The sequence below is a fragment of the Pollachius pollachius genome (assembly GCF_949987615.1).
Source record: "Pollachius pollachius genome assembly, chromosome: 2".
Lineage (NCBI taxonomy): Eukaryota > Metazoa > Chordata > Actinopteri > Gadiformes > Gadidae > Pollachius > Pollachius pollachius.
In genome coordinates, this window is record NC_136935.1 from 48,678,345 (window position 1) to 48,691,449 (window position 13,105).

At 50.3% G+C, this 13,105-nt stretch overlaps 1 protein-coding gene across 1 annotated transcript in view; it reads left to right on the forward strand.

The window, feature by feature from the left end:
- The window catches only part of LOC307092116 (endonuclease V-like), a 50,128-nt gene extending 47,544 nt beyond the window's left edge, over positions 1-2,584 (forward strand). The window contains exon 9 of the mRNA XM_079759014.1: positions 1,638-2,584. Coding sequence (XP_079615140.1) covers positions 1,638-1,682 — 45 coding nt within the window. The 3' untranslated portion in view covers positions 1,683-2,584. The remainder of the gene's footprint in view (positions 1-1,637) is intronic.
- Positions 2,585-13,105: the final 10,521 nt, after the last annotated feature.

Consider the following 13,105-nt stretch of genomic DNA (forward strand, 5'->3'; position numbering starts at 1 on the left):
TCTGTCTGTCTGTCTGTCTGTGTGCATCCATGTGTGCCTTTGCGTCCGCCCACCCACTCCGTCTGTCCGTCCGTCCGTCCGTCCGTCCGTCCGTCCGTCCGTCCGTCCGTCCGTCCGTCTGTCTGTCTGTCTGTCTGTCTGTCTGTCAGACCGAGGGGCCCTCACCAAAGCCAGGCTGACCTCGGCTCGCCGCCACAGACGCCGGCGTCGTCCGGGGTTAAGGCCAGGGGAGGGAAGGTGTGCAAACAGCTTGGCGGGGGGGGGGGGGGGGTGATGATCAACTGCACTAATTGTTGCTTTCACGATGTGTGATTTAATGCGTTGCATGTTTTTCCCTGAATGGTATTATTGATAGCTCTTTCCCAGTGGGCGGACATCAAAACAAAAATATTGCCAGTGAGCCGGTGGATTAATTGCCCTTTTAAAACCGCATTCATGAAAGTTAGAACTCGATATGCACTCCAGAAATATTCTCACATTAATAATATATTTCTGCCCGGGTCATTCTTTTCTCTGTAGTTCAGAAGATTAAAATCCACATAGGCACACACATGCACAGACACACAGACACAGAGACACACACACACACACACACACACACACACCACCGCCATCAGAACTCATAACACCTCTCCCCAATCAGCACAGACACGTTATAATGGCTCTCCTGTCTTCTATTGCTGATATCTCCTGCAGTATATTGTCATTATCATCACATCCACTGGCAAGGCGCACGTCTCTGTGGAGGTGGGGGGCTCGGTTCTGGGTCATTGCTATCGGACCTTCTCCTTACTCGTCTGGCTCTGACCCGGGGTCAGCCCTAATGTGACGTCTGCGAAGCCACACCATTACAACTCTATTAGGGCCCAGCCTTTACTGCCTGCTCCACGCCTTGACCGCCGCTGCCTCCGCCGCTAATGGAATAACACTCGACCTTCCCTTTTCTTATTTTCTTCCTCCCTCGAGCGCGCCTCCTCCACATCTTTCATCCGTGTCTCCTTTCATGTGCCGGATGTGATGCTAATTCCACTCCCCCGGTGCTGAGCTTCATTTGCTAATAGCCGAGGTAGTTCACTGAGTATTTGCGGCTAATGTTGATGGCGGCTAGCTTGTGTTGTTTTGTTGTTCTTCACACGGCTGTCACCCCACCTTGCTAACTGCGTCGGTCGGGTTAAGGAGGGGGCTTTAGCGGTCTATAATGACCATGTGGAACAACCAACCGAGAGCCATGTTAGAAATAGTACTAATTATTGTGTAGCGTTTGTTCAGCGATTAACTTGCTCTTCCTAAAAACACCCCTCTTACACACTGATTGAATGTTTTTACGTTCAGGCACTTAATGTACGCACTTATTGTTGTACGTCCTTGCACTTACAAATGGTACTTAGCATTGTTTAGCATCTTATCCTAGCTTTCTTTTTTATAGATGGGGAATGTTTTTTTTTTAATGAATATCTTTTCTGTGCCGACCAAATGCCCTAAATGTCAATGTAATGTTACAGGTTTAGGGAACGATTGAAATGCATTGATCACACATCATCATAAATCACGATAATATATATTATATCATAACTGCTCTTTCTTTGGCCGGGCAGCACTGCATCTGACCGTGTTTCTCTCTTGTCCGTGTGTTTCAGGGTTCGGTTGCGGACCCCCAGAGGGACCTGGCTGGGGAGCAGTGATCAGCGACCCCCCCGTGCTCCCCTGTGCCCCCTGTCCAGCAGCCTCAGAATGCTCTTTATTAAGCGGTCAGCACGCATCATGTGGAAAGGAAGATTGGCGAGGTCGGAAGGACACAATAATGTTCAGCCGCCAAACCGAAACCACTTCCAGTATGAAAGCAGTTTTTCTGCAAAGGACATCTTCGGTCTCGGCCGACTGAATTTTCTAAGTGTGCTGTCCGTTCGAGTGTGTGTGGGTCTGTGGGTGTGTGGGTTTTATGAATGAGTTCTTAATTAAATAGCGAATTAAATAAGAGGGAGGCGGACCCCTGCTGAGCCTCTTGACCTCAGCGTATCTCAAGCCCGCTGTCCCCGCCCGCGTGTGTGTTTGCATGCGTGTGTGTGTTTATGGCGTTTGTGCATATTGTGTTTGTGCGTGTGTGCATGCATGCGTACATGTGTGCACACGTGTGGGCGCGTGTGCGTGCATACGCTTGTCCGTGCGCGAGTGTATGTGCGTGTACGCACGCTTGTGTGTACACTCGTCCGTGCGCGTGTGTGTGTGTATGTGTGAGGGTACATTGCCTTGTCCATGTATGTGTGTGTGGGAGAGCGAGGGCAGAGGCAGCTCGAGAAGGCAGAGAGGGACAGGGACTGTAGACAGATGGAGAATTAACAAGCTGCCGTGTTGAGGCTACCTGGTCGGGCGGCGAGGCAACGGTGGGTTAGACAGTGTCTCTCTCCCTGCCTCTCTCTCTGCTCTCCCTCCATGCGTGCAGCAGATACGGGTCACGCCCGTTCCTTTCATACACCTGGCGCTTATTAGGCTTCGGAGCCGCTTCGATTCCCACGCGAGTGAGGAGCCCTCTTTTTCTGAATAAAGCATCAACAGTTCCTCTGACTTTTTCTCACTCGTCCGCCGTCCCCCCCTTTTTTTGATACGTGCAGCGAAAAATAAACTCTCCCGACCGTCCACCTGCTTGTTTTACTGAATGCCACTGCAAACATGGCAACCACTTATGTCCTCGCGCACGCACACACCCACACGGCGACACACGCCCACACGGTGACACACGCCCACACGGTCACACACGCCCACACGGTGACACAGCCGCGCGGCCACGCTGCCACTCACACCAGCCATCCGCGCGCCCGCCTCGGTGTTTGCGGTGCGTTTCCTCCGGTGAGTCATGGCCGGGCCGCGGGTGGCGTGCTGCCAGCCTCTCCCTGTGGAGCCGAGCGGAAGGGCGGGGCGGGGGGGCAGGCGGTATGACACCGCAGGGACGGTGGCCCGGAATAGAAGCAGATCGGGTGGGAGGGAGATGGATCAGCAGGCCGGGGTCAGGGGGTAAGGCACCTACAGAGTGTTCCGGGGCCCGGGAAACGCGTCACAGCTGGGGGGGGGCACGGTGCCCAATTCATCCCGCCTGGTCGCCCTCTGGGAGGAGGTGCATTGGGCAGTGAAGGGGAACCGGGGTTCTGTGTGTGTGTGTGTGTGTGTGTGTGTGCATGAGTGTGTGAGGCTTTTTGTGTGTGTATGTGTGTGTGTGTGTGGCTAGGAGTGAGTGTGTATGAGTGTTTGTGTGTTTGTGAGGGTGTGTGGGTGAGTGTGTGTCTTTGTGTCTGTGTGTGTGTGTGTGTGTGTGTGTGTGTGTGTGTGTGTATGGGACTGCAAATGCATGCTACAGCCACTCTTACATTATATGCATTGCTAGACTAGAGGTGATATCCTGTATATGTATACACACACAAGTAGTACATCCATCAATTAATTGGAATAGAATAATTATTATTCTCATAAATGAAAATAATATTTATTTACACATTCAGTCCATCAGCTCTTCAAAGCCATCGAGGCGGAGGTTACCAAAAAGGAGCACCACGTTGAAAGACTTCTGGGGGGTTCAGGTCACGGTTCAGGTCAAAGGTCAGGCCAAGAAGGGCCCCATCCGGGGATGAATCGACCTACATTAGTCGGCAGAATCTCCTCTCTCCTCTCCTGTCCTGAGACCCTCCTATGCCCTTCCTCTCTCCGGTCTTCCTCTCCATCTCCCCCGTGTCCGTCCAGCCTTTGGGGCTGTGGTCGTAGTCGCCCTCCCCGGCCCCCACCTCATCGTCGATGGGGACCGACCCCCTGGTTCTCTCCAGCGTGCGGAGCCGGACTCTGGGGGCGGCCATCTTCCACTTTCTGTCCTCCAGTCTGGCCTCCGCCCTCCCGGCCAGCTCCCGGAGCTCTCTCTCCCGTTCCACCAGGCATGCCCTCACTCTCCACAAGCGCACCTCCTGCCTCTTCGCCGCCCTGTGATCTCGCTCCAGGTCCCGCAAAGCCTTCTGGAGTGACACCATCTCCTTGTCTCTCTTTGTCGTCTCCGTCGACCAAAACGCCTCCCTTTCCCTCACAGCTGCCGCTCCGAGGTCTGTGTGTGTGCCTGCACGCCTTGCTTGTCCCCAGGTCACAGGCCTCTTCTTGGGCATGTTTCGCTGAGTTGTCGTAGCTGCTTCTGCTGTTGCTGCTGCTGATTCATTCTAGGGAGTGTAGCAGGCTGCTCGTTATGCATTAGCCTGGGTTCAGCTCCGTCGTCACGATGCTGTTACCGTCTCCGTGGCTTTTATGTTCAAATGATGCCTTCTAGAATTCTCTCCTTCCCCCGGGTTCCGTGGGGCCAGCTAGGTCTAATGAGGTGTTAAGATGGGAGAGAAGGTGGTGTATATCCGTGGATATCGACCAAGCACTTCTCATTCCCGGCCCAACAGCTTGAGGTAGAATAGTACTGCATCTGTACTTCAGTACGGCGACTTCAAAAAACATACATGGTTAGGACTTGGTAAGTGTTTGATTCGGTGAGATGAGGCAATATTAATGTCCCCTCTTTGTGAACAACAAACATAGCTCCCCATTTGTTTACCGTTGCTAAGCAATTTTCCACTAGTTGCCGTGGCAAATGGATGTAAACAACATTTGAGATACTTTTTACAGGTGGATATTGAGCCAGCATGTCCGAGTTATCCTAAATTATCCATTCTCCTCCTTATGGTATCTAATTATCTCAGATTACATCTGCACTATAACGCTTATTCAGTGCAGCCGATCACTTTTCATTAAAAATCAGATTTTCCGACAACCAGATTTATTTAGAGAATGGATCCCCGGGCTGTGGTGGGCGGGCAGGTTTCTATTCTTCACTTGGTGGTGGAATTAATTTAACAAAAAGTGATGGCAGCGGTGAAAAAGTTACATAATGCAGCCCTAATTCTGTTAGTCCACGGATGGGAGGATAAGATCGGTGGAACATATATGGATCTGACAGGAGGCTTTGCTTTCTGATTTATGGAACATATAATTTAGTTTGAATAACACCCAATACACTAGTTTGACTCGTTTTTTAGGTGCCTGTGCACCGTACCGTGTTGCGTACTAAGCTATAGGCTCCGGCCCCCACGACCCTCACCAGCAATAAATGGATGTGGAAAAATAAACAAATGCTGCGATGGTTCCTTGTGGCAGAAACTGAAACCTCAGGAGGCTCCCTCTTCAGGAAAAACATCACCAGGTATAAACCTCCTCCCTCGCAGAGCTGCACTTCGCCGATTCAATCCCACTAACGACTTGGTCACACCATGTGCTGACAATAGATCATAGAGTCGGGTGGGCTTACAATCGTGTCTAAAAGTTGGGCTGTAGGTTATGTGTGCAGACAGGGAGTCTTTGGTCTGCCTGTGAGTGCAGCACTGGTGGCAGTGCTTGTTGTGGTGGTGTGGCTGGGGGAGGTGGTGGCGTTGGTGGAGGTAGTGGTGGTGTTAGATGTGGTAAGCGGTGGTGGTGGTGGTGGAGGTAGTGGTGGTGTTAGATGTGGTAAGCAGGCGGTGGTGGAGGTAGTGCTGTTCGATGTGGTAAGCAGTTGGTGGTGGTGGAGGTGGTGGTGGTGGTGGTGGTGGTGGTGGTGGTGGTGGTGGCGGTGATGTTAGATGTGGTAAGCAGGCGGTGGTGGTGGTGGTGGTGGTGGTGGTGGAGGTGGTGGTGGTGGCGGTGATGTTAGGTGTGGTAGGCAGGTGGAGGTGGTGGTGGTGGTGGTGGTGGTGGAGGTGGTGGTGGCGGTGGTGGTGGTGGTGGTGGTGGTGGAGGTGGTGGTGGTGGCGGTGATGTTAGGTGTGGTAGGCAGGTGGAGGTGGTGGTGGTGGTGGTGGTGGTGGTGGTGGTGTTAGATGTGGTAGGCAGGTGGACGCCCTGACTGCCTGCCCCACAGGGAAGAGGAGCTGGTTGTTGTCCTCATGGAGCCAGCCTCCCTGGACCCTGTCTCCTGCCTTCTGGGCAGCGGTTGGAAGAAGCCCGGCGGAGGTGAAAGAAACCGATGGTGCCGAGCAGCAGGAAGGAGAACACAGACTCAATGTTTATTGGTTTAGCATCGACCACCGAGCGCCCGGCCGGACGCCCAGGACACCTGGAGCCCGGCGCAGCGGAGACAAAGAGCCTCCAGACCCAGACCCTGTGGTGGCCGCTGAGGGCAGAGGGGGGGAAGGCTCCTTCTGGAGGCCGCTGAGGGCAGAGGGGGGGAAGGCTCCTTCTGGAGGCCGCTGAGGGCAGAGGGGGTGAAGGCTCCTTCTGGAGGCCGCTGAGGGCAGAGGGGGGGAAGGCTCCTTCTGGAGGCCGCTGAGGGCAGAGGGGGGGAAGGCTCCTTCTGGAGGCCGCTGAGGGCAGAGGGGGGGAAGGCTCCTTCTGGAGTCTGCTCGGCCATCAATCGTGGTTTGCCTCGCGCTTCCTGCTAAATCCCCTGCAGTGTTTCCTGTTCTACCAGTCGTTAAAACAAGTTTGAACGTAGAACAAGATGCTCGATCGGCCAGTGAATAGCGTCGGAGACCCAGGATACATCCTGGGTCTCCAACGTCATTCGCTTTTTTTTAAGGAAGTGTTTTAATTTTTTCCTTCAACAGCATGAAGAACAATTTGCATATCATGTCACTGTATTTGATACAAAGTCAGAAGGTTGTGATTGGTCAGGTCATTAACACTGCCTACTATGCCTTTAATGGCTCTGAAGCAGCTCAGCTGGCCCAATTCCACACGCCGGAGGCTCGGGTGATCAATCCTCAGATGACCAGAACACGTTTTAAAGTCAGACCTCATCCTGACACTCACATCGAGAACAGAGGGCACAAAGACAAACGACAGGAAACAGAGCTGCCGATAACGAAAAACGTCAATGAGTCTTGCTTCACATTAATCCACACTGGATACTCACTCTCTGTTTATTTGTAACAAAAATCCTCTTGTTTTCAACAAATGGAGCCTGGGTTAACCTTGTTGTCTAAACTCAGCTTGCTGCAGGAACAATGCTCAGCAGCTCTGAACAGTAGGAGCCAATGTACAATGTGTGGGCGTCTCACAATGCTCAAAAGCGCCGGCCAAGATTCACCAAAGCATCCATTTGAAATAGCTCAACAAATACCCTCAGGGTTGATTTAATATTATTTTTGAATGCAGCATAGGCTTGGTGACCGTGTAAACAAATTGCTCCACTTCAAACTGGATGCATCTTTGGGAACAGAGGAGGTTTATCCAAGGTTTATCCTTGGAATTTAATCAATGGATTACTTACTCTCCTAAAAAACACCCCTTTACGCACTTATTGTATGTCCTGGCACTTAATGTACGCACTTATTGTATGTGGTACGTCCTGGCACTTATAAAATAGTATTTGGCATCGTGTAGCATCTTATCCTAGCTATCCTCGCACTTGGTTCTATGAAAATCTTTACTGTACCGATTGATATTTTGTTGTTTCTTCTTCTGACAAATATACTTATTGTAAGTCGCTTTGGATAAAAGCTTCTGCTGAATGCTCTAAATGTAAAAATACACATAAATGTACATAAGCCCGTCCCCAAACACACAGCAGTGAATATGTACAGTCGGTATGCACGTACCTACGCATGTCATCCCGTAAGTATGCGAGTGAACCCTTTTCTGCTCTGCCCTTTCCTCTCGTCAGAGAGCGAGTGTAATTCCCCTGGTTCAACCACAGTGTGCAGCGGACTGTTTCCTTTTTGCTGCTGGCTTTCATCCGTTTGATTTGTTGTGTTGACACCTTCGGCTTTCCTTTCAAATGTTGTTTCATGTCGAACCAAAAACCCTCAGGCATGCCCGGGTTCCCCAGATGTCTGCCATCGAATTACATGACGTGATACATGATATGATATATCACATTATGTAATAATACCAAACTGTACCTAAGACCTGCAGTTTGTTTTGTTTATTTAGATATTGAACAGACAGAAAGCAATGAATGAAAAAAATAATACTCTTTGTGCGTGTGTGTGCGTGTGTGCATGTGCGCGTGCTTGGTGCAATATAGAATAATACATTCCCTAAGGTGATCTGTGTGTGTCCTTGTTAGAAATCCTATATTGATGGCTCTTTGATCTGCAGGCTACATACTTGAGTGGTCCTCTATCTCACTCCCTCTCTCTCTCTCTCCCTCTCCCTCTGTCTCTCTCTCTCGCTCTCTCTCTCTCCCTCCCTCTCCCTCTGCCTCTCTCTCTGTCTCTCTCTCTCTCTCCCTATCCCTCTCACGCTCTCTCTCTCTCTCCCCCTCTCTCTCTCTCTCTCTCCCTCCCCCTCACCCTCACTCTCTCTCTCTCTCCCCCCCCTCTCTCTCTCTCTCTCTCTCTCTCCCTCTCTCTCCCTCTCTCTGTCCGTCCTCGCGTCAGTAGATCTGCCAGCCTAGCCTTTTGCCTTTTAAAACAAGTGATCCATAGTTTGCGTCCTCACCTGTTTTATCCCTGCTTCATCTTGTAACTGATTTGCACCTCTGCTATTAAAGACGGTTACATCAAGCGGGCTTTATCCTGTGACGGCATCAGACGAGGTTAACATCTCCTGAGATCAAACGGCGGCGTTCGTCGGGTTTGTTTATGCTTCCCCCTCATCGTAGACACCGTCTCAAAGGGATTCTCAGGCCTGTGTTTAACGAGGGCGAATGAAGTCCCTCCTCAGAATGTGAATCTTCTGAGGAGCCACAGTAACGAGGCGTTGAGTGCGAGAGACAAACGGGCGACGATGGTGTATCGCCACAATGCATCCGAGCGGGTAAACAATCTAAACCAACAGGCGACAGATCAACAGATCAACGGGTAGAAGCCTCTCGTCTCTTTCAGGAAGACAAACAAAGAGAGACAGCGGAGAGGTTCAAAAGAATGTTCTAAAAGTGGCGCATTGGCATCCTCATTGGACTGCAACAGTTCTCAGTGCGCGTGTGCGTGTGTGTGAATGTGCGTGTGTGTGTGTGTGTTTGTTTGTGCATACGTGTGTTACTGTATCACCCACGTTTCCACCCACACGTCATGTCGGTTTTGTTTTCCTCCAGTAAACTAGTGCTTGGGCCACACACTATATCCAAACAGCTCACAAGCAGGGCTTTGTAAGAGAAACTAGTTAGCATTGAGTTGCAGCTGAAAGTCATGCGTTTCTGTCACTAATTAAATTTTGATTTGTAATCCGAAGCAGCACTCGTGATCAGAGGAAGCAGACAATTTTAGCGAAACTGAGAAAAGTAGATTTCAAGGTTGATTTTGTTTCTGTTTCCTTAGAACAAAGACCGGAGCTACGCAGGCCCCGAGGGAATGGACGGGCCACCTTTTATATACACAGCGCTTCAAAGTGGTAAACATAGACCGAGCAAATTGGACCCCTCCGTCGTAGATGGTAACCAGATAGAGAAGAGCTGGATCCACCTCCTCCGGGCTGGTGGATCCAGAGCCAACACCGGTGGAGTCGTGAGAGGAGGCTGAATGAGGCGCATTCTTCCCGGGCCGGCAGGCCGGGGGTGTGCTGAGCGTGGAACTGAATCATCTCACGAGGCTTCTGAAACCCAAAATAACCCTATAGCCCTCCTTCGCTCGTGTTTGTGTGCCGCTCACAAAACGGTGAGCGTTGGGGCTTAGTTTACCAAAGCAGCTTGCAGTGGGAGTCCCCCGGAGACCCGGAGAATGGTTTTCTCTAATGAATCCGCGAGTTACCTCGGCGGGTCCTTCTGGGGGCGGCGGGGGGATTAGGAGGAAGGCGCGAGGGGGGCTTAAACTGTCCGCCGACCGGGGAATAATTGGTGCTGCTGTTTGGGGGCAGAACTGACAAGTGATCGGTGGTTCAAACCAGAGGGTGACAAGGACTTAAAGAAGGCCTCGTCACCCCTAGTTCGAAATACCCGATGTGTTCCCAGTCACGAAGCACTGGGCGACAGGCGAGCTCAACACCGCTGTTTCAAAATGTCCGCCCTCTGTTCCATCTGAAGCTCTATTCGAGTCTACCCCCACCTCCAACTCTCTCTCGCTCCCCTTACATGTGTCCAGGGAGCTGGGAGCTCCTGGCCGCTTTGTAAGCCTGCGTTGCTGTTGATTGGCTGGTTTCGCCGTGTTGAGTCATTGAGAATCTGGAGCTTCGGCAGGTTTGGAGTTGGCTTCGGATCAACCCGCTGAATCATGCGTTTGATTCCCCTGCTTTCTTTTGCCTTTTCCTTCACCGTTCCGCCAACTCACCGGAACCCCAGTTGTCGATCGGAGATGAAGAGATAAGCACGAATTAGTGTTTGTTATGTCATTCCCAATGCGTTGGGTAACGGTTATGGAATCGTCCAAAAGCGTGGTAAACAGTAAACAAATCGATACATCTGCTGGTGCGAAACAATAAGTCGTGTTTTCAATGTTTAAGGAGAGCGGTTTAAAATTGATCTTATTCCAGTTTCTTTAAACAGCCTTTAATGGACAGCTCTCGGCAATGTTTTCTCTGCATTAATCCTTAAAAATAGCATTAATTAAAGCCTAACGGTGAACGTAGCACACTGCGATGTTGCTACCCTGGGGAGATGGTGTTGTTGTTTTGGTTTTCTCTATTTGACCACTAATCATGCGGAAAGTAATTTTGGCTAATTTGCCTAATTGTTACTGTATGCATAACTGTTTTAGAACAGATGTATGTCTTGGAATCACACCTGCTGCCACCTTATTGGCAGAGGCTCACTGCAACACCGTCTGTCCTGCCTGCCTTACTCCAACAAGAGTTTACTGGCTGAAGGCATCCACACACCTACTATACAGATTGTAGATATACATTCACACACACACACACACACACACACCGACATACACATGACACATATGTGTATGCCAAACACATCTGTATGTACACATCAATACAGATTCGACATGTACCCTTAAACTAGAAGTGAAAGTATGTGCTGTGTATGTACACACACAACTGTTGTGGGGGCGTGTGCGTGTGGAGAAGATATTCTCAGCACTGACCTATTTGTGTCCGACAGTTGTTTGCATTAACAGATGGTGACTGTTTGTGTTTGTTTCTGTGCATGTCTGTTTGTTTGTGTGTGTGTGTGTGTTTGTGCACATGTGTCAATGCAATTGTGTGTTTGTGCAGGTGTGTCAATGCATGTGTGTGTGTGTGTGTGTGTGTGTAATGTGAAAAGAGACTTAAGGGAGAGGGAGAGAGCATCTTTAATATATCTTATGTCACCCCCTATAGCTCGCCCCCCGCCCCCACCCTGGGAGACCACCCACACAGGAATGGAACCCGCCGCAGTGAATGGCAGATCTGGGCCAATTAAGTTTAAGCCAGAGCATACACACACACGCAGACACACACACACACACACATGCACAAGAAAAAATCCGCACACATTCTCCCCCGCTGTCACTCTTCTGCTGTCAAAACCTTGAAAATACCGACTCATTCTTTTACTCCTCCGTTGGAATGCAAAGCACGATTAACACACATACACATACACAAACACAAACGCACACACACTGATAATCACACACACACACACACACACACTGCACAACCACCATATGCTGTCAAAAATGCTTTTAATAAACGGCCATCTGATAGTGTGTTCTATAGCTGCTCCGTCTCTTATGGGAAACCTCTTCCAGCACACACAAACACACACACGCACGCACGCACACACACACACACACACACACACACACACAAACGCACACACACACACACACACACGCACATACACAAACACAAACACACACAAACACATGCACACATACAAACACACACACACAGACACACACACACACACACACACATACAAACACACAGGCACATACACACACACACACATACACAAACTCACACACACACATGCACACATACAGACACACACTGATAAACACCCACACACTCCGCCACGACCATATGCTGTCAAAATGCTTTTAACAGCATACGGCTTCTTCGTCTCTTATGGGAAACCCCTGCCAGCACACATACACACAAAAACACACACACACACACATTCACACACATACATCACATACAATCACACACACACACACACAAACACACATTTCTAACTTCTAACATACTGTCCCGATCTTTATTTCAAATGTGATTTTCCGTTCCCTTCCCACCGATTGATTTCTCAATATGCAGTCACATAGCAGCCACACACAAAATAGCGTTATAGTTCCATGGCAAACCTTTGCCGTCTTTACTCACACAGCATATTAAAACGCATAAAGAAGCCAGCGGAAGGAAGGGCCATCAAATAGACATCAGTGTTATTGAGGCGTGTGTTGGAGTCGGCGATGGAGAGAGGGGAAGGAAGACACAGAGGCCGTGTTGCAGGACCCGGTCTCACAATCGACCCTCAGGTCAATAAAAACACAAGTCGGCTCAGGGCCGTGTGCTTCAGGTGTTCCCATCCAGGTGGGACCTGTGTGTGTGTGTGTGTGTGCGTGCGTGCGTGTGCGTGTCTGTGCTTGTGTGTGTGTGCGTGTCTGTGTGTGTGTGTGTTTGTGCGTGCGGGTGCTTGGGGTGTTTGTGGTTGGGTCTGTCTGTCTGTATTTCCGTCTGTCTGTCTGTGTGTCTCTGTCTGTCTATCCTGTCTGTCTGTCTGTCCGTCCGTCTGAGAGTGTCACATGTCTTGTGTGTCATCCTGCCTGCCTTGTACGGAAAGGAAACTCTCACACGGTGGGAATGAAGTCGGTCTGGGATTATATATTTTTGGGGTTATTTCATATTTACAAAGTACTCCTTTCTTTTCCGCGAGAGAGTGAGAAGGGGGAGAGAGCGAGAGAGAGATATATTTTAGAGAAAGTGCGATATATATTGAGAGAAAGAGAGAGCGAGAGCGAGAGAGATCATTATAGAGAAAGACAACAGGAGAGAGCAAGAGAGAGAGAGAAGGGGGGGAGAGCGAGGGAGAGATGGAGAGAGAGAGAGAGAAGGGGGAGAGCGAGGGTGAGATAGAGAGAGAGAGAGAGAGAAGGGGGGAGAGCGAGGGAGAGAGAGAGGGAGAGAGAGAGAGCCAGAGAGATCATTATAGAGAAAGACAACAGGAAGAGAGCAAGAGAGAGAGAGAGAAGGGGGGAGAGCGAGGGAGAGATGGAGAGAGAGGGAGAGAGAGAGAGAGAGAGGAGAGAGG